Consider the following 21,074-nt stretch of genomic DNA (forward strand, 5'->3'; position numbering starts at 1 on the left):
TGGAGTCTTGAAGGGCCGGGAGGCCGGAGGGGAGGATCTCCGAGCCGTAGGACTGACACCTGAAGCGCTGCTCAGAATCCTGGTCTGGGCTGGGGAAGTAGGGAGAAATCAAAAGGCCCAACCCCTCCCTGCCCACTACTTCCTCCTCCAGGAGTGTATTGCCTTACGAGCACCGGCCCGGCATGCGATGTGCTGTTGTAACTCCCCCGCTGTCATACTACCCATGTCCGAACCTTAGGTAAGTCTGGCACAAGCAAAAGCACATACACACTGGTGGCTGTTGCCTTGGCGCGGCGGGGGACTGGGGGACTAAGATGGGAACTGTCAGCTGCGATGCACTGACTGGAAAGCTGCCGCCAGGGGGCGCTAGTGCCATGGGGAAGTCAAAACTGGCATGGAAATGGAAGACCCCATGAGGACATGGAGGCCTGCATTGAGGAGTTAAGGTAGGCAGCTGGGCTTAAGAGTCAAGACATCAGGGCGTTAGGTTCCGGGTTTGAAGTAGAGAGTAAAATGTCAATATTAGGGAGCGGGTGTTGGAAATCAGAAATTTAACGGTAGAACCTGAGGTTAGTAGGACAGTGTTAGAGCCTAGGGTCAATAATAGGGGCTAAATATTGGGATAAGGTGACCATTGACATTGGATCAGACAGATGAAGGTCCCAAAGGGCTGGCCCATCTCTCCCCACAGATGGGACACAAGTCACTTCAAGAAGACTGATGGCCCCCAGAGAAACAACTATGTCATCCACCCTGAGTTTGTGTCGGAGGCCTACCCTGATTACCACTGCTGGTAGAGCCCGGGCTGGCTAGGCCAAGGGGGCTGAGCAATAAATAATCTTTTCACCCCATAATTTATTTACCCCATTTTGGAGGGTTTCGTGACCAAGAAATTTTAAATTACAAAACAAAGCTGTTTCTATGTTCTTCAAGGAGCAAGGGATGGGGTGTTCTGGAATCTCTGGGATCGTTAGTATTTTTGCACCCCACTCCTCCCCAGCGTCGGGATATGGCGGGGCAACCCATCTCCTCTCAGCACAGGCGTTTCCAATTGCTGTCACCTGAGGGCAGGGCGGGGCGGAGGGGGGGAGGGGAAGAGGACGTTGGAAAACCCAGCAGAATCTGGTCTTCTCAGTCCCTGTCCTCGGACACTGTTGGTCTGGTCAGATGGAAACCAACAGCTTGGGCCTCCTTGATGGTGAAACCAAGATCCCTCCGTGTGGTTCTTGATTGTATGTTCCCTATATTGAGCCGCTGAGATCCTCCCGGAATTCCGCTACCCTTTTTCCATATGGGAAACTTTTTTTCCAAATGGGGGATCTAGTGAGGGCATTATACCAAGACGGCCTCCACCTGCCCAAATCTGGAGGGGAATGAATCTCAAGGGCCAGCCCTGCTCCTTTATCCTGCGGCTCGCTCCTTCTCATACACACCCCAAATTTACGGTGGAGGTGTAAGCACCTCAGCTTTCTACAGCTGCTCCTTCCTCCAGAACTACATTTACCAGCAGGCGTAGAGCAGAACCACGCCCACAGGCGGGGAAGCAACGGCCCAGCGGGGGCGGGCCTGAAGGTGGGGGCGGAGCCGGGAGGCATTCGGCACCCGGCTTGAGACTGGCCTGAGATGCCCGTAGCTGGGCACAGAGCATGGGAGGAACCTGGGGACCAAGGGGAGGGGCCTCAAGCCCGCGTGACAATGTGGGAGGAGGGGTCGAACTCCAGGGGCTGGGCTGGACTCCTAGTTCCCCAGACAAGACCGAATGACTCGGGCGTGGCCGGGCAGCCAGAGGGCGGGGCCCGAGGGGGGCCTCAGCTATCCCCAACTGGGCTGCGCTCCGCTCCGCACAGTAGCAGCTCAACTCCGGCTAGCGTGGAGATCTGCAGGAGCCTCCCTTCAACCCCACTTCTGGGGTCACTGCCGTGAGTGAGCCCAGCGGGAGGACCCTGGGGAGTTTCTGAGGGAGCACACTTCCTTAACTTTCGCTCATACCGCTGAGTGTGTGAGGCGTGCCTGGACACCTGGGTTGCCGCGGTTTCCAATGGGAGACAGGCCGCTTGACCTCAGTCTGTCCCTTTGGACTTTGTAGCTGTTGGGCGGAGCACTGGGGGTGGGGGTGGAGTATTTCCAGGTTGTAGGCGCAGTCACTCGATTCCCCCGGATCCTGCCGCTGAGCAGGACCGGGAGATGGGCCGTATCGAGTTGCCTTTGACATTTCCACTCATTCCCCTGGGAATTGTGTTCGACAAACGACCCAGCTTGAAATGACCTCCCTTCAATTGGGCTGGGCCGAGCCCACCCACTCATACCCGACTCAGGACTGGCAGACAAGATTGAAATTGAACGTTAAATGGGGAGAGGCCTGACTAGGGCAGACCCCACCTGCCAATATTAGCCTGTGGTTAGTCGGATGGCAAATGCTGCAGATTACAAGGGTCTCTAGCGCCACCGTTAACACCGGAACCACAGTTCTTCCCCCACAGCCCTGGTACCAGATGCCATTAAAACTGCCCCTTTCCCACCCTCAAGAAGCCTTCCTGGATCAAGCAGCAGCGCCAGCCCTTGGGAAAACAGGCCTCACCATGTCCACACCCACTTAATGGAAGCCTGTCCCAGCCTCTTGACCACAGAGCTTTCCTCTGCTGTACTCAGACAGCCTGTCAGACCATTACCTCCCATCTCCTAAAATTTATGCTGTGTAGCGTTAATCTGGGATTTTGGATTTAGGCAGCCTTGCTCCTTGGGTGACTTAAAACAATTTTCTTTTTCTGTTTGGGCCACTGTTTCCTCATCTTTACAGTGGGTATTGTAGCTATGCTTCCTCTTCTACATGAACGTTAGGTTGGATGCTGTGGTGGCATTTGGGCGACCGGCACAGGGCTTCCATGGAGTGGGTGTCCAGGTCTGTGGGCGCCTGTCCTTCATCAAAGAACCTTGGAATCTTAGAAAGTTAAAATTCTCAGAACTTAAGTGCTGGGAAAGGCTTTTGAGGTCACCTTCGTGGCCTCTCCATGCCCCCAGGGGTCATGAGGTGGTCTCATTTAATATGAAAGTTTTGAGAATAAGGGGGGTCCTATTCAGATACGGACCTTCCCCCTTTATTTCCTTAGTGCCCATAATTGGGCCTTGGTTGTTTTGAATTAATGAATATGAATGTATAGCAGGTTTGGCCTGGGCCACCTAAGGCATTCTTCGGTTTCTGCTTAGCTTGAGGGCACTGGGTAAAGGCTACTAACTGCATTTCCCAGGAGAGCTTTTCTAACCTGTACCTATAGGAAAGGGAGTCATAGTGGGGTGGAGAGTTTTGCAAACTAAGTTGTGTGGGTTGAGAGTTAGGGAATAAGAGGCTGTTCCAGACCAGTTGGAACTGACCAATTTAGGGAGTGGTGGAGGGTAGCACAGAGAAGGGGGCCCTTGAGGGAGGCATTGTAGGGAACTGTATTTTGACATCTGGCATCAAAATTCTGATCTGCACCTGGCATTCTTGATAGTCTCTTCATGGGAGAGGTAGGGGAAGTGAAGACCCTGAAAAGTTCTGCCATCTCCTGGGAAGTCGCGGGGGACTTAGAAACAGACATTGGCATCTGGGAGGAGACTAATTACTGTTTGCCAGTCTTCCTCTCTCCTTCCCCCTAGCTGGAGCAGCCGGCTGGCTGGCAGTGTGTATGTCTGTGTATGCACCTGGCTAGGGCTATTTCTTTGTAAAACTCTGCCCTGAGGGCTGAAACAGGAAGGGTCAGTTGTCTTGAGCAGCAGACTGTGACACACATCTCCCCCCAAGTCTAAGTTTCCCTGCAGTCATATCTGGATGTTTAGCATACTGTATGTGAGAGTGTATGTATGTAGTAGGTGGGGGGAGGTCTGATCCCTGGAGAGCTGGTTGGTTTGGGAGAGACATTGGCCCAAGGTAGGTGGGTGAAATCTCCTCAAGCAGGTGACCTGATAGATTTAGGTTGCAGAAGGAATGAGCTTGGTAGTCATAGGATAGGCCTGGCTAGAAATAGAATCAGAAAGGTCGATGAGACCATGTCATCATGCCTTGAGCCTCAATTGCAAAGCGTATGCTTCTGAACTTCATCATGGGGGTCATGAGCAGCTCTCTAAACTAGGAAGAGATGTGGTCTCAAAAGTGCTTTAGAAGATCACTATGGTTGCTACAAGCACAAGGCATTGGGGGAAAGAAGTTGCAGACAGGGCGGTCTAATAGGAGAAATATTGCAATAATATAGGAGAGAGGAGACAGTGACTAAACTAGGGCAGGGGCAGCAGGACCGTGGATGCATGGCAGAGCCAAAGCCAGGTGGTAGGTGGCCCACAGATGTGGTGCTGGGAGCAGAGCAGGAAAGTAGGCAGGGAAATGAACTTGGTGAACAATAGCTAAGAGCAGGGTGCAGTTTGAGGGCAAAAGATCTGAGAAGCCACCACGGCCCCTTTGCCAGTCTCCTGACCCCAACCCTAATCTCCAGATTTAACCTGGCTTCTGACTCAAGATTAAATTCCTTGCCTAAGCTGTTCCTCCTTCTCTCCTCTCCCTTTCTGGGGGCAGGAAAGCCAGTTTACTGCCCTATTAAAGGTCTCAAGAGCTGACTGGGTTATCCCTCCTCTCCTACTATGACCACATCTCTGGGAAACAAGGACATCTCCAGATCCCTCCCCTTCTCTTCAGCTTGAACTGCCCCCATGTGTGATCTGGCATTCTGTGATCTGGACAGCTCCCTGACCCTGTCTGTATTTGTTTCTTCCTGATGAAAATGGATGCATGCCATCTTTTCTCCCCATCCAGAGTCCTAACTAATTTTGGCAAACATTAGGGGCCTTGAGAAAGGGTGGGTAAGATACAGATTGTCCTGGTAAACCCTGATTGACCTTTGCCACTTGTCAATCCTTTCCAAAGTATATACCTTTCTTGCTGCAGCAAATGGAAATGCGAAGTTCAGTTCCACCTCTCTCTTCCCCTTCCAGACTCTGTCAGGCCAGGTTCAGATGGACTTTGTCAGGTGGTCCCACTGCCTGCTCCTTCCTTAATTAAGGGCTGATGCTGGAAAACCCTCAGGAGAAGAGTCAGGCCTACCCCCGCCGCCGCCCTGGGAACCACATAGGCTGTAAGAGCCCCAAAGCCCTCTCAGTCACAGCCATGTACACCTTCCTGCCTGATAACTTCTCGCCTGTCAAGCCCAAGCCATCCAAAGAGCTGAAGCCTCTGCTGGGCTCGGCCACGCTGGGGCTGCTGCTGGTGCTGGCTGCAGTCGTGGCCTGGTGCTACTATAGCGTTTCTCTACGCAAGGCGGAACGTCTGCGCACGGAGCTGTTGGACCTTAACCTTGGCGGCTTCTCCATCTGTAACCAGAAGGGCGAGCAGGTCTTCCGCCTGGCCTTCCGCTCCGGTGCGCTGGACCTCGACTCCTGCAGCCGTGACGGCGCCCTGCTGGGCTGCTCTCGCACAGCAGATGGCCGCCCACTTCACTTCTTCATCCAGACTGTTCGGCCTAAGGACACAGTCATGTGCTACCGCGTGCGCTGGGAGGAGGAGGCACCAGGGCGCGCTGTGGAACATGCCATGTTCCTGGGAGATGCAGCAGCGCACTGGTACGGTGGCGCTGAGATGAGGACCCAGCACTGGCCCATCCGCCTGGAAGGCCAGCAGGAGCCGCAGCCCTTCGTCACCAGCGACGTCTATTCCTCCGATGCAGCATTCGGAGGCATCCTCGAGCGCTACTGGCTGTCGTCGCGCGCAGCTGCCATCAAGGTCAATGACTCAGTGCCCTTCCACCTGGGCTGGAACAGCACGGAACGCTCACTACGGCTGCAGGCGCGCTACCACAACACTCCCTATAAGCCACCAGCCGGCCGCACCGCGGCGCCAGAGCTCAGCTACCGGGTGTGTGTTGGCTCAGACGTCACCTCCATCCACAAATACATGGTGCGGCGCTATTTCAACAAACCGTCTAGGGTACCAGCACCCGAGACCTTCCGGGACCCCATCTGGTCCACATGGGTGCTGTATGGGCGCGCGGTGAACCAGGACAAGGTGCAGCGTTTTGCTCAGCAGATCCGCCAGCACCACTTCAATAGCAGCCACCTGGAAATCGACGACATGTACACACCTGCTTATGGTGACTTCGACTTCGATGAGGCCAAGTTCCCCAATGCCAGTGACATGTTCCGCCGCCTGCGCGACGATGGATTTCAAGTCACGCTCTGGGTACACCCGTTCGTTAACTACAATTCATCATCCTTTGGCGAAGGTGTGGAGCGTGAGCTGTTCGTGCGTGAACCCACCGGCCGGCTGCCCGCGCTAGTGCGCTGGTGGAATGGCATTGGCGCAGTACTCGACTTCACGCACCCGGAGGCCCGCGACTGGTTCCAGGGGCACCTGCGGCGGCTGCGCTCGCGCTATGCCGTGGCCTCCTTCAAGTTCGACGCGGGGGAGATCAGCTATTTGCCGCGGGACTTCAGCACCTACAGGCCGCTGCCGGACCCCAACATATGGAGCCGGCGCTACACGGAGATGGCGCTGCCCTTCTTCTCGCTGGCCGAGGTCCGTGTGGGCTACCAGTCCCAGAACATCTCATGCCTCTTCCGCTTGGTGGACCGCGACTCAGTGTGGGGCTACGATCTGGGTCTGCGCTCGCTCATCCCTGCTGTGCTCACCGTTAGCATGCTTGGCTACCCATTCATCCTGCCCGACATGGTGGGTGGCAACGTAGTGCCTGAGCGCGTAGCGGGTGGCGGCAGTGTGCCGGAGCGCGAGCTCTATGTGCGCTGGCTGGAGGTGGCCGCCTTCATGCCCGCAATGCAGTTCTCAGTCCCACCCTGGCAATATGACTCCGAAGTGGTGGCCATCGCACACAAATTCGCCTCACTGAGGGCCTCGCTGGTGTCACCGCTATTGCTTGAGCTGGCAGGTGAGGTCACTGACACTGGTGACCCTATTGTGCGACCCCTTTGGTGGATTGCACCGGATGATGAGACTGCGCACCGCATCGACTCGCAATTCCTTATTGGGGACACACTGCTAGTGGCTCCGGTTCTGGAGCCAGGCAAGCAAGAACGGGATGTCTACCTGCCGGCAGGCAAGTGGCGCAGCTACAAGGGGGAGCTTTTTGACAAGACACCAGTGCTGCTCACCGATTACCCTGTTGACTTGGACGAGGTCGCCTACTTCATCTGGGCATCCTGACCCAGCCCAGGACTGGGGAGCCCGACAGCCCTAATCCCAGTCTTCATGCAGACCTTTAACTTTCCATCACAATCACACCGTGTATTCCCAGAAAGTCCCTACATCTGCACTACCCACTAAGTGGGTGCTGACATAATGTGCTGACCTAGCTCCTGTAGGGCCAGGGGAGTGGGCACTGAGGCAACCTCCCACTCCAATGAGCAATCCTAACAGCCCCATTTCCCTCCACCCCCCTCCAGTCTGCAGAAATCTGTTCCCTGGGGTGGGGGGGGGGAGTGAGTTCAGAGGGTAAAGTTCAGTTCTCTTCCTGTTACACATGGTTGGGTTTTAAAAGCACAAAAAGAAACCTCACTTGCCATCCTTGCCATCTTTGTCTGTCTGAAGTGAGGACTTGATCCTCTTTAAGGTCCCAAAATAGCCCCCTGCCACACTTAGAAAGGGCACATTCTTGGAGTTGGGAGCCAGGCCCTGAGTTCCAAGTACTGGTCTGAACTGTGGCTGACCTGGTCCCACTCCAGCTGATGAGAAGGGATGGGGATACTTGACCAATTGACAAGGAGGCAGGAAGTCCCCTTGCAAAATACAGGAGGACTGGGCTCAGCACGGAGCCATCATCATTGCCCCTCATTTGTGAAGAGACTCCTAACACTGTACTAACTCATCTGTGTACACACATGGGTCAAGGCAACCACCTGGTGGGCAAAGACTTGTAAGGTCATACAGGGTAGACTTGGTGCCTTAACTCAAGAAGGAGAGAGAGACCATGTGTCCCTGCATCCAAGGAATGAACACAACATCCCTGAGGCTAGAGAAGCCTGGAGGCAGAGGGCAGGGAGCAAATTTGAGGCTTTGATTGTTGAATTGGCCTCCTCCCAGTTGATGTCCCTGGGACTCTGGTAGGAAATAAACAGCTCTTTCAAGATTCCTCTGTTGCCTCACTCCCTGTACACATGGCAGGGGTGTGGCCTAAAAGGGAGCAATGTGCTTATTCTGGTGGTGGTGTGTTTCAGCACATGAACTACACGTGCACATCACTGCCTGCAAATACAGACACAGGGTAAGTAAGGGCTTTCATTTCAGCCATTTTCCCTTTCTAAGAAGAACAGTTTCAGCCAGAGAGTTTTTCCTCACTTTGCAGCTGAGTGTGGTGAAAGGAGTGGCTTGCCAGAGGGGGCAGGTGGGAAACAGGGCAGGGCTTAGCTTCCCTCAACATGGACAGTAGAACCAGTCCCTCACCCCAAGAGAAGGCATGCCCTGCCCACTGTTCCACCCCTCTATTTTCTCAGTGTGAAGAATGCCTAATGAAAGTTTAAGGGCACTCACAGATGCCCACCTCCAGTGCTGATTCTACCACTCATCTACAAGCTGCATGACCTTGAGCAACCTGCTTAACCTCGCTGAGCCTCAGTTTCCTCATATGTAAAGTGGTGATAATAATACCTACCTCCCAGGTTGTTGTGGAAATTATAAGCACAGATGTATGTAAAGTGCCTGGCATAAGTAGGTGCTCAATAAAAGGTAGTTATTATAATACTGTTTCTTGTTTTCTTGCTTAAAAGCGACAAGGATTTTTCCAGGCCCCAGTTCCCAGCTCAGCTGGCTTTCTCTAGGCCTGCATGAGACACTCTCTTCCCAAACCTCTGCACATAGCACCCATTTGAGGTCTGAGTTTGTGATCCAAAGGACACTGTGATCCAGGAGAAAGGCAAGAGAAGAAATATCTGAAGGTGGACTGTTGGGAGACAGGATTCCTGGGTCCCCAGGAGATGGGGAGTAAATGGAATTAGCTTCCCTCTCCCCTTTTTCTCAAGAACATATACCAATCAGTACTCAATGATAAGCCTCCCCCGGCCCTGGTGCTGTGGAGTGATTGTAAAAGGACACTCAGGCTGTGTCCTGGAAAGTTCCCTAAATGGCTAGAGAGCATGATTCACACTTGAATGGCCCACCAACTTTCTCTGCAACCTGAAACCAGTTTACCTAACCTCTCAAGCCTTGGTCTCTTCATCTTTAAAGTGGGATTTCTAGGATTCACTGAGATGTCTCTGTAAAGCACTTATGCAAAAATTGGTGAAGAGTAAGTGCTCAATGAATGATAGCTCCTATCAACTCTTGTTATAAACAAGGGACAAAGATAATCTCTGCCTAGAACCTGTGCTATCCAATGTAGCCACTAGCCACATGTCACTTCTTAAATTTAATTTTAAAATTAAAATTAAACAAAATAAAAAAATCAAATTCTTCAGGCATACTAACCACATGTCAGGTGTTCAAACACTATGTGTGACTAGTGGCTACCGTATTGGACAGTGCAGATTAGAGAACATTTCCATAGTTGCAGAAAGTTCTGTTGGAGAGCACTGGACCAAGCAGTGTGTGCTGTCTGAATGGAAAGGGCAGGGATAAAGTAATCTGTAAGGCCTAAATCATCTGGCAGGGAGGCGAAGGAGTACCCTTCAGAAGGGCATTTTGGGCAGGCAGTAGTGTTTTACAGCCTAGATGGGGGAGGGGTCACATCATGCCCCCTGAGCACTCTGTCTGTGTGGACAGGGCCAAAGGGAGGAGTGTCCTTGTCTGGCCTAATTCCAGCAAACTGGCCCTTGACTTGTGATCTGGTTTCTAGCCTGGCCTCTGCCATGGGCCTCGTTATTCACAAAAGCACAGATGAACAAACTGAAGCACTGGGAGAGAAAGGCATGAGCCTGAAGTCACACAGGAGATTGGTGTTTACATCCAGAAGCCTAGACTCTCCCACCCAGCATTCACCCTTCAACAGCATGGCCTACCCCTGGCCTGCATTCCTCCAAGAATGGGGAGCCAGCTGAAATGTGAGTCTCTGAAGCTGCCACCCAATAGGCTGGATTCTAGGCCAAGAATATTTCCCTTTCCTCTCTTCATACCAAAAAAGAGAGGTTCAAGAAGTTGGGTGGGGGTGGGGGCTGGAATAGCAGGAAATGTGAGAAAGAGCTGAGTCTTAGAAACAGGAGGACGGGAGGGAACTGGGCTGGAAGCTACCTCTACCCCTAATCCCCAGGATGCCAGGAACTTTGGCCCCTTCCAGCCTTGTCCAAACCTGTCCCTGCAATGCTTCTTGTGCATTCCAAATTTATCTTTCTCTCTCTGCTCATCTGGATTAGGGTGGGGGCTGCCCCTCCTCCATGCAGATTTCAGCAGCCTTGTCATAGCCAGAATTCCTCATTGGTCTCCCCTTTACCATGGGCTGGTTGGGGTGGGGGCTGATATGAAGGTATGGGAACGCCCTAATCCAGACATAACCAGAGGTAACTCAGTGGCCACCGTAGGAAATCTGGGACTGGGGCCTAATGCCTTCACTCTGTGACCCTGTGCACCCTGAGAGTCTGCCTCAGTTTCCCTCCAATACCATATGAATCAGCTGAGCCCTGGCAAAGCCCTTTCTTTAAGCTGTGAATTGTCTGGGTCTTTGCCCTTGTTTCTCCAGATCTGGGTAAAGTGTCTCTCACCCTGGCTGGCTCCTTCTGATGGTTCCCCTCACTGAGCTTTCTGATCTCCTCTCCTCTCCAGTCCAAGGCCAGTGTTGACCTCTCCATCCTCTGGCCACTCCCCCACATCGGACCTTATCAATTCTAGCCTTTAACATTGCAGTGGCCTCTTACGTCTTTCTGCTCTTGGACCCTTCAATCCAATCCATGTAGCAGTCAAGGAAATCTTTCTGAAATTCAATTACTTCACTTAGGGAAAAATCAAGCTCTGGTGTTCAAAGCCTCTAAGATCTGCATCCTTCTCTCACCTCTGTTTTTGTTTTGCTCACACACACATACATATGAACATATTTTGAAAAGCATTTGAAGAAATACTATCTTCCATTCTGGGAACAGCTACACAGTCCATCCCTGCAAAGGGTGGCCTGCCTGGATCCAGTCTTGAAGAAAACCTGCAGTGGCAACTGGGTGACTTCCTTTCCTGCCATTGTCTGACTCAGTGGGACTCCTGCTGACACCGTCCCCCCTACCCCCACCCCCAGCATACCTCAGCTTCCAAAGAACAGCCTGGTTTTTATCTTAAGGCTAGACATTTACTTCATCATGCCTAAGGATCTTCCCAGCAGCTTGAGCAGAGGGGAGTTGTTGTTTTTTCTTTTGATGTACTTCACCATTGTAATGGGATATAGGGGAAAACAGAGGCTGGTTCCTCTTTTTTTTTAAATTGAGCTATAATTGACATAACATTCTATTAGTTTTAGGTATACAAAGTAATGATTCAATATTTGTATATATTGCAAAATGATCACAAGTCCAGTTAACGTTTGTCACCATACATAGTTACCAAAAAACCTTTTTTCTTGTAATAAGAATATTTGAGATCCACTCTCCTAGTTACTTTCAAATATGCAATACAGGGCTGGCCGGGTGGCTCAGTTGGTTAAGAGCTTGCTCAAGAGTGCGAGCTCTGAGCAAAAGCAGTTCTATTCCCGACCTGGGCTGAGTTGCCGCTGAGCTACCAACAGGTGGCAAGATGGCTCAGCTAAATATATATATATGTATATATATATATATATATTGCATATATATATATATGCAATACAGTATTATTAACTAGAATCACCATGCTGTACATTACATCCCCAGGACTTATTCATTTTATAGCTGGAGGTGTGTACCTTTTGACCCCCTCCACCCAGTAGGGGAGGGGAGGATTCTTGGCCTTAAGTAGCAGTCCCTGAGTTTGGCTGGGGGTAAGGTTGAGGGGAGGAGCAGGACAGAAGAGGGGGAGGCTCTGTTCCTGGGAGTTCCCAGTCTGAAGAACAGGAAGAGGCTGTGCTGTTTTTCCTTCCCTAGCCCCCTTTCTCCTCCTAGGGAGCCCAGTTGGGAATTTCCTATTATACAATCCTGAGCAGGAGGTGGAGTGGGAGGGGAGGGATAGGGAACAGGGGTTGGTTGGGGGAAGGCAGAGAGCAGGTCTCTCTGGGCATCTATAGCACAGCCTCAAGGGGGTAGCAGTGGGGCTAGCACAGCTTTCCTCTACAGAAGACAGGTTGGGCCACAGGCTGGACCCAGGAAGAAGTCAGCCTCTGCTTCCCAAACATGGGGTCCCATAGCCACACAAGTATATCAATCGAAATTCTACCATTAAAAACTACCTTCAGGGCCGGCCGAGCGGTTCAGTTAGTTAAGAACTCGCTCAAGAGTTTGAGCTCTGAGCAACAGCAGTTCGATGCCCGGCCCGAGCTGAGCTGCTGCTGAGCTGCCAACAGGTGGCAGGATGGCTCAGCTAAAAAAACAAAAACAAAAAACTACCTTTATTCCTTTGGATCTTCAATTCAGCAAACAGTGCCTACTGTAGGGGTGTAAGGTGTTGCTTTGAGGGTTAAGAGGGCATTTTGGTTTTCCAGAGCCTCTGTTAAATGCCCCTAGGAGGGGGCAACTTAAGACCACCCTGGTAGGGATAAGTCCATTAGTTGCTTCTTTGCCCTGGGGTGGTGGAGGTGGTATTTGGGGAGAACAGGTGGAGTTCCAAGAGGAGCCTCTTCCGGTGCAGGTGGGGAAACAGGATGGCGTTTATAGGATGGATGGTTATTAGGGAAAGCTTCCGGAAGGAGACACTCTGGAGTTTGGAGGGCCTGAGATTAAAGAGGAAATTGCAGCCTTAGCCCCACAGCTCTTGAGCAAGGCCAGCTGGCCAGAAGCAAAGTGGTGATGACTACAAAGCCTACTCACCTGCCACCTCCCAGTCTCAGTTCCATTCTCTCCCACCCTTATCCTCCTCCCATAACATGCCCTGGTACTACCCTGCTGTCAATTCTTCCTGCAAAGTGAGCAACTGAATACAATTTATACCTCCCCCTTTTCCAAAGTACACGTATTTTAATGGAAAACTCTGTACGGTCCAGAAAATGACCCCAACGCTACACAAGATATTCTAAAGCACAGTTTTCCCTCCGGTACCCCACTCTCAAAGCACCCCAAATACAGGCAACTGCTAGGGCCATCTACCTTCTTCATCCTCAATTCTCCCAACTATAACAACGAGCAGCAAAATCAGGTCATTTTCCAGGTCCCTTCCAACCCTGACATATGAGGTCTTTAGCGGCTTGAGATTCCACAGCCTCCCATGCTGAGAGCACAGGGCCGGCCAGCCCTTGTTAGGAGGCAGCTAGTCTGTGGTTTGGCACCACTGCCCAGCAGGCATTTATTAAATCAATGGGATGTGGTCCCTGCTGGCCTAGAAAGAGAACATTAAGCTCCAAAAACTTCCTGCAGCAGGCCTCCTTCAGAGTGTTGCTCAGAGGGGCGAGGAACAAAACCATTCAGGTCCCTGGCGGTGCTCCAAGATCCTGTTCGCTAGTACTTTTGCCCTGTCTGCACAGAGAGCCAGTGACTAAAAACATCTGGAAGCCTGAGTAAGACCTGGGCAACTTCTCTCTCCTTCCTCTGGGGGTGGCAGTTCTTGACCCTGGCAATCCAGGTTGACCTTTGCCAATGCCCCTTCCCATCCAACCTTCTGCATTTCATTGGGCAACAACCTTCTAATAAAATCCACATGAATCCAGCTGCTAACAGCTCCTGGAAGGGCTGTAGGATCTAACACCTGCCCTGCATTCCTTGAGCCCTAGTAGCAAGGGAAAAGAGGGCTGAGACCCAATTCTTGCGCCTCTGGGTCTTCCAGTTGAGTTGTGGAGAAAGGGAGTAGGTGGGAAAAGAGAAAAAGCAATGATAGGGGCTTGCTAAAGACAGAGAAGGCAGCTGTAGGCGAGGAGCGCACATGCAGTGACAGGACTGCTGGGTGGCCCAGCCGAGCACCCCTAGGCCTGCGCCTGCCTCTTGCTAGCGACCTCAGTCATGTTGGCAAGGTCCACACTGACTCTGGAGGCAAGGCTGGGCTGAGAGGCTGCAGTACATGTGTCACTGACCTGGTGGCCCAGGATTGCCTGTCCTTCCTCTCCCTGTTGTTATCTGGGCTATGTCCCAAAGTTCCTTGGGTCTCTAATTATTTTCGAAAATATTTACTGACACCTACAACATAAGTGCCTAAAGCTGGGAGAGACCTTATTCCTGTGCTCTAGTTCTACTCACTTGCATATCTTGTCTGACTACAGGTCACAAAGTCTCTTGTATACTGGTGGGGTAGGGTGAAAGTGCTTGCAGTTCCTGAGCCGGAAGTTCCTGGGCAGTTTTGGGTCTCTCCTATTCTGACTCCCCACCTTAGCTTCTATGGGGTACAGCGCATGGACACAGGATTCCCTCTGGCTAAGGTCAGAGCTTCGATTCACTTTGGCATTCTCCTCCACAAGGGCAAGAGTCCAAGAAATAAATACAATAGGTTAGAACAACAGATAAGCTGCTTGAGGTTTATTAAGTATAAGTACTTACTGGACCTGGCCGCCTCCTCCTTTTTTTTTTTTTTAAACTCCTTTGCCTTCCTTTCCACCCAGCTAAGATTTTTGCTTGCCTTCCTCTGCGAGTCCTCAGCTGATTTTACTAACCTATCTGCTCTTTGCTATGATGAGCCAAAGACTAACACATCCTTCTCTGTAGCTGAAGGTGGGTTCATCTCAGAAGGCCCTCAAGGATCCTACTGAGGCAAATGACTGCTTCCGTCAGCTCAGGCCACTGTGGAGCAGAGAAACTGGTGTCCTTCTTGGAGCGCTGCCTTCATTTCCTTGAACTGAGCCAACTGGCAGGCCTCATCCAGCCCCAGCCAGCGGTAAGCCTGGTGCTCGTGGGAGAGGCGGATCTCCACAGCATAGTCCTTCACCTCTGCCAGCCAGTAGATGACTGTTTTAGGTTTCCCCCTAGCCACATAATTGAGCTCCTTTCTGAACCCCTCAATGATGGTCAGCTGGCTTGCTTTTAGGCCTGCTTCCTCCTGAGTCTCTCGCAGGGCTGTTTCCAATTCATTTTCTCCTGGTTCCACATGGCCTGGTTAGGAGAAAAGAGGAAGAGAAGGGGGAGATAATCTTTTTAAAAAAAGCTGTATTTTCCAGGTTAGATGATTTAAAGATGGGGTCTTCGGTGACTTTTCTAGCTGTTGTTAGGCTAAAGGGAGTCTAGAGATTGGCAACATCCTAACACACCTAGAAATGGGGTGCAGGGCAGGTAGTGTCTCGCTCTGTAGTGTCTGGGAAACCCCTCCTCCCCACCCCATCTTCTCTGCAGAGAGTGAAACAGACCATGTGTTTGGCAAGTCTGGTCTAGAATACTGTTCTTTGATGGTGAGAGAGATGGCCTCCCTCAGACTTCTGCTTTCTTATTCTTTGGAGCTCTCCTCATCCCATATCCTCAGGGAGACCTTTCCCTGGGAGACCTCAAGGCGATTTTCCCAAGGACAGCAGTCCCTTGTTGGCAGATGGGAGCTAGCTGAAGAGGGAGCACTTTGCCTGCAATCCACAGTGAGGACTTAACACCGTCTGCAGTTGGTCTCTGAAGTCCCAGGGCCAAGAGACAGGCTCAAAACCATGCACTGCGGCACCAGCAGCTGTTTCCAAGTAGCTATCAAGGCTTTTCCAAATTGTTTTCATCTTTCTAACTGAGCAAGACCAGATTCCAGTTCATAGGGAAAGTCCTGATGGGAACTTAGACTAAGGACAAGCTGAGAAACAGTTCTAAGAAAATTTGTTGGCAAGACCCAAACCCAAGCAGACAGCTGCCAAGAAACTGTTGTTGTAGGAGAACTTGAAGCTCTGCAGACTAGAGAAGCCCTCAGCTCTGCCTCTAGGCCCTCCCTGCAAATTCTCAGCTTGCCCAGAGGAGCCAAGGACTGGGAGGGGTCTGGCAGCCTCTGTCAACACATGGCTCCAGCAAGTTCCTGGGGGCCTCCTGGGCCAGGAGCTCACAGGGAGCAGGAATTTTAGCTGTTCCCTTCTTGGTTTGGAGATGGGGCTACATCTTAGTGCTCTTCCGTACCAGGGGTCCTTACAGCAGTGCTCTGAGTCAGCTGCTGCAACAGCTCTGACAGAAAACAATCAGCTTGGACTTAAAAACCACTCTAGCTCATGGCTTCTGGAGAATTTTCTCTGTATGGCACTTCATATAGCCATGTACACAAAGACAGGTAGGTAATGCATCAAGGGAGGTGGGAAGGATGCTGGTGGTGACAGAGGTGACTGATTTAGGATGTCTTAACTTCCCTCAGAAGCATGTGGGAGTCTCTGAGCACACCCTTCCCAGCATCATCTACTCAGCATTCTGTCCATCAATGTTAACAGTGTAACTTCTCCCCCAGGCCCAAGCAGGAAAAAATTCGGAGGTCCTTTGAAATCTTTCAGTGAGAGGGGACCATGCAGTGTGAACTTAGGTGATCAGGAGACACGTATGAATATTATTCCTATTCACAGTATTTGTGATACTTCTATCCCCTTTTTCTTGTTTCTCCCTAGTGAAACTCAAAAGTGCAAATTTTATTTCCTGTTCCCACTTCCTTGTTTTCCTTGTTCACCCCTCCCCCACCAACTCCCCTTTAAAGTCCCTGATCCCTGCTGTTTGGGTGCTGTTCATTCTTGGCTCCCGACTTGTGGCCCAGTAATGACTTGGCCCCAAAGACCCAATGCCCAGCCTAATATCCTTCCCAGACATTCATCACAGAGGCTGGTGCTCTGGTGAATGATAAACATACAAACACACACATACACATACACACACACACACACACACACACACACACACACACACGCACACAACCCAGGTGATGCTGCTGTCCTAGGATTCAGTCACAGAGTTCTATTTCCAACTCTGCTCTGGCCTGGCATGGAGACCTTGTATGTAGAAAGGATTGAAGGCTCCTACCACCCCACGTCCTCCTGCTGCACAGTCACTGGGAAGCAAGACTTGTGGGGGGTCCTAGCAGGGTGGATTTCTGAGTAACGCTTGGCATTTCCCCAAAAACCAGTCCCTCTGGCCTCGCACCTTTGGGAGGAGTCCAGTGATGAATGCCATCTGATGCCTGCAGCAGTAGAAACTCAATTGCAGTGTTGTCCACCTTGGGAATGAGGCGTCTTCGGAAGATGATCAAGCCACATGCTCTCAGGGCCATGGTCTGTCTGAGGACTTAATAAGGAAGATATGGGACACTGGGAAGTTACACAAAGCAGGAAAATCCATCCATACTGGGGGGCAGCACTCTGGTGCTGGGGAGTAGCACAGACCAGCTAACAGTGACCTCATCACCTACAGAAAAAGGCAGCATGCCAAGGACAAATGGGGGGAAACCAGGAATCAAAAATGGGCTCTTCTGTGTAACTGGAGGACCCTGGCTCCACCCTGTCAGTGTGGCTCTATTCCAACTCCTCCCAGGTCTCCCTGTTAAAACACAGGGCTGGTGCGTGTGTGTTAAGAGACTGGAGATCCTCAGAAGCAAACCCACTGAAACTGGAGAGATGCTGGGAATGGGAGAGATGCAGCACAATATTATTGAATCCATGATCCCATTTCCCTCAGCCTCCAGCCTGAGTTTCTGGAGCAAAGAGACCACACCAACGTGGTATCTGATGGCTCCGAGGGGTCACTTAGGAAGAGTAGCTTGGTGTACTAAACACTTTGTTTTTTATTTTTTTAGTCTTTTATCCAAGTTTTAGAATGTTATATATTCACATGGTTCAAAATTCAAAGTTCAAAAGGGCACACATAGTATTGGGTCGTTGGCAAAGTCATGATGTATTTTTCCATGTTTTTCAATGCAAAAATGCATCATGACTTTCCCGACGACCCAATAGAAAGTCTCTTTCCCACCCCATCAGAGACACGCTAGCATAGTGGTCAAGAGCGTGAATCTGGAGCCTGGGTTCAAGTTCTGACTCTGCCACTTATTTACTGTGTGATTAGCTCCTAAGCCTCAGTTTCCTCATCTGTAAGACAGGATAATACCAGTTCTACCTAAAAGGGTTGCTGTGAGGATTACATGACTTAACTTCTGTAAAGTGCTTGAGAACAGTGCCTGACATGTAAATGGATTTCAATACACATAGAAAAATGTCTGGAAGGATACACATCATTAATAGTGTTTTCTGGAAGATGAGATTATGGGGAGACTTTCATTTTCTACTCCATGTATTTTTGTATTGTTTGGAAATTTACAGAGAACATTTATTAATTTTATAATCTGCAGTACAATAAAGACTAAAGCTTTTTAGTCTTTTCCATTTCATGTAGTCTTTGTTCCCTTTCACAAAAAAATGTCAACAACAACAAAAGACAGGAAGAAAGAAGAATAAGAATATCTGCAGAAGTGAATAAAAAATTTATCATCTGAAGGGGGACATGTAATCAAGGTAACAAAAATATAGAAGATCTTTTATGTAAGGTCCTGTTAAAGAAAAATTTGTGTCATTTGTTCAACAAACATTTACTGAGGACCTACTATGTACTAAGTACTGTTCTAGGCCTTTGCCCTCATCTCATGCAGTTTCTATTCTAGTGGGAGAGGCAGACTTTAATCAAATAATTAAGCAGATTTAAAAAATCATTGCCAAAAAAAAAATCATCATCATCATCATTGCCAATAAGGTATGTGCTACAAAGGAAAACTGTGTAATATGTAACTTGACCTTGTCTAACGGACCAAGGAAGGATTCCTGGGAGAAGGGATGCTTGAGCAGAGAAGTAAAGGATGAGTAAAAGGTAAGTTGGTAAAGGGAAGGAGGAGAAAGGTGTGCTCTAGGAGGAGGGAACAACATGGGCAAAGGTCCGGAGGTGGGATGGCAGAAGTGAAAGGAAGCCAGGTGTCTCAAAGAGGCTTGAGTCAGCAGGGCCTCATCTGCAAAATTCCAGAGCCAAAGAAGGAGCAGAGCTGATGCAGAGAGGGTGGCTGGGGTAGGGGCTGATGGTCTCCATGGCCCCCCTGTTGGTGCTCAATCAAGATGAGTGTGTATCTATCAAAGGCATAAAAATCAGACCCAAACTGAAACCTGTTCCAGGGCAATTCGTAGGACTGCCAAAAGATGGTCATGTTACTCTGGGGAATAGGGAGCAGTTCCTTACCAAAAAACCAAACACACCCAACACTGCGAACTTTCCAAATCTTTCTAAACCTGTATGAAAGTTTTTAAGACTTGGAAATAATTTCAAAACATGTTTTTAAAATGGTCTGCACTCATATACTGTTGGTGGGAGAGTAAATTAGCATATCCCTGCAGAAGAATAATTTAGTTGTAATTATCAAAATATAGCACATTCCCTTAGACCTAACAATTCCATTTCTAGTCACTATGACATACAGAAATACATGTTTAAGATGCACACACAAGGATGTTCATCACAACCTTGTTTGCAATATCAAAAAGAAAAAAAAGGGCCGGCCGAGTGGCTCAGTTGGTTAAGAGCTCGCTCAAGAGTTTGAGCCCTGAGCAACAGCGGTTCAATTCCTGGTTCGATTCCCGGCCCAAGCTGAGCTGCTGCTGAGCTGCCAACAGGTGGCAGGATGGCTCAGCTAAAATAAAATAAAATAAATAAATAAATAAGAAAAAAAGGCAGAAACAAATATCCATCTATATGGGAATAGTTAAATATAGTATATCTAAATGATAGGATATTATGAAGCCATGAAAAAATGAGGTAGAGCCAAAAGTGCTGCTTGTAAAAAGATATGCAGATGTACTAAGTTAAAAAAGTATGGTTTAGAATATTATGTATAATGTGATCCCGTTTGAGTTTAAAAATTCATATGTAAACTGGTAGCAGGTTTTTATTAAACATTGTATGCTGTTTCCATGGTCTCCCTATTTATGCTGAGAACTTTCCCCATTCTGGAAGCCAGAAGAAAGCATCCTGTCACAAAGATTTCAAATGACCTGGTTCCAGGTTTAGGCAGAAATAGGTATCTGATACCCCCCTCCCAGATGCTCAGAAAGTATTAGCAAGTTGTAAGTGTAGGGCACCTTACCCTTGCCTTGGGTACAGTCCCTTGGAATGAAGTTAGAACCCCTAGACAAGCTTAGGGACCCAAGACTAGAGGGCACAGTGCCCTGCCTAGGACAGGAAGCCCCAGAGCATTCCTTTCTACACCACTGGCATCACTAATACAGCATGGGGAAACAAAGATGCCTGCATGGGGGAGCCAAGAAAGGCAGTGTTGGGCCTGACGTCTCTATTGATCAGTGAGGTCAGCAGCTGGAAAGCAAAGCTGGCTGTGAAGGGGAGGCGAGCAAGGAAAACTGGAACCTGTCAGAACAAATCAGGACCTACAAGGATGGGAATTCATGAGAACAAACTGAAACCTGGGACTTCCTTTTACCGTCTCCAAGCTCATTGACGCAGGTGACTTGCAGATGCTGGAGCCCTTTGCCACAGAGCTGTATGTACACCTGGCCCAGGACTCAGAGTAGCTGAAGGAGGAGATTCAGCATGAGTTGGGGAGCTGCACGCCTCAGAGCTGTCCTGCACCAACAAAGTGAGCCAGCAGATCAGTGTCAAAAGGTATGCACTGCCACCATGCCTGGTATCCTGCTCTGAGCTTCACAGTGTACTGGCAGCTACTTCACTTCAGCTTTCCAAGCCACAAATAAAATTTTCTTGGGGCCAGCCCTAACCTGGAACCATATAGGAAGGGAATCTTGGGAAACCTAGTTCCTGCTTAGCTAAGTGGAAGCAGTGCAAAGCCACCCCAAGCACGCATACTTAGTATGGTAAATCCCTGTACCTCTGGCAGGGAAGAACCAGACCGTGAGCTCTGTCTCCTTGGGAATCAGCACAGCAGCTCTCAACAGATGTTCATTGACTCAACAGAACTCTCTCCCACCTCTCACTCGAACAAATGCTCAGGGTATGTTCCGGGAATTTGGGAAATAGCCCAGTGTTTTCCTAAAGACTGCCATTTACATAAAAGTCAATGGAGCTATTGTTGGAGGTTTTCTGTTTTTCTGGAGACTATGGAGTTGAAATTGTCCTGGGGTTTGAAAGCAGCCAGTTTGCTTGCTCTTGTTCTGTCT

At 49.9% G+C, this 21,074-nt stretch overlaps 3 protein-coding genes across 4 annotated transcripts in view; 2 read left to right on the forward strand and 1 right to left on the reverse strand.

Annotated features, from left to right (window-relative positions):
* The window catches only part of SPMIP6 (sperm microtubule inner protein 6), a 28,408-nt gene extending 27,558 nt beyond the window's left edge, over positions 1-850 (forward strand). Inside the window, exon 7 of the mRNA XM_019624460.1 lies at positions 692-850. Within this exon, the coding sequence (XP_019480005.1) occupies positions 692-797 (106 nt within the window). The 3' untranslated portion in view covers positions 798-850. The remainder of the gene's footprint in view (positions 1-691) is intronic.
* An 829-nt stretch (positions 851-1,679) lies between these two features.
* Positions 1,680-8,713, forward strand: MYORG (myogenesis regulating glycosidase). Its single transcript, XM_019624496.1, has 2 exons — positions 1,680-1,919; positions 4,960-8,713. Exon 2 carries the CDS (start codon positions 5,033-5,035, stop codon positions 7,175-7,177), a length of 2,145 nt encoding a protein of 714 aa, XP_019480041.1. The 5' UTR covers positions 1,680-1,919; positions 4,960-5,032; the 3' UTR covers positions 7,178-8,713.
* A 5,764-nt stretch (positions 8,714-14,477) lies between these two features.
* NUDT2 (nudix hydrolase 2) overlaps positions 14,478-21,074 on the reverse strand; it is an 11,420-nt gene continuing 4,823 nt past the window's right edge. For both annotated transcript variants that reach the window (XM_019624507.1, XM_019624508.1), the window contains exons 2-3: positions 17,059-17,199; positions 14,478-15,075 (exon numbers count right to left, since the gene is read on the reverse strand). In XM_019624507.1, coding sequence (XP_019480052.1) covers positions 14,759-15,075; positions 17,059-17,185 — 444 coding nt within the window. In that variant the 5' untranslated portion in view covers positions 17,186-17,199 and the 3' untranslated portion in view covers positions 14,478-14,758. The remainder of the gene's footprint in view (positions 15,076-17,058; positions 17,200-21,074) is intronic.

Source organism: Hipposideros armiger, unplaced genomic scaffold, assembly GCF_001890085.2.
Source record: "Hipposideros armiger isolate ML-2016 unplaced genomic scaffold, ASM189008v1 scaffold_591, whole genome shotgun sequence".
NCBI classification, from domain to species: domain Eukaryota; kingdom Metazoa; phylum Chordata; class Mammalia; order Chiroptera; family Hipposideridae; genus Hipposideros; species Hipposideros armiger.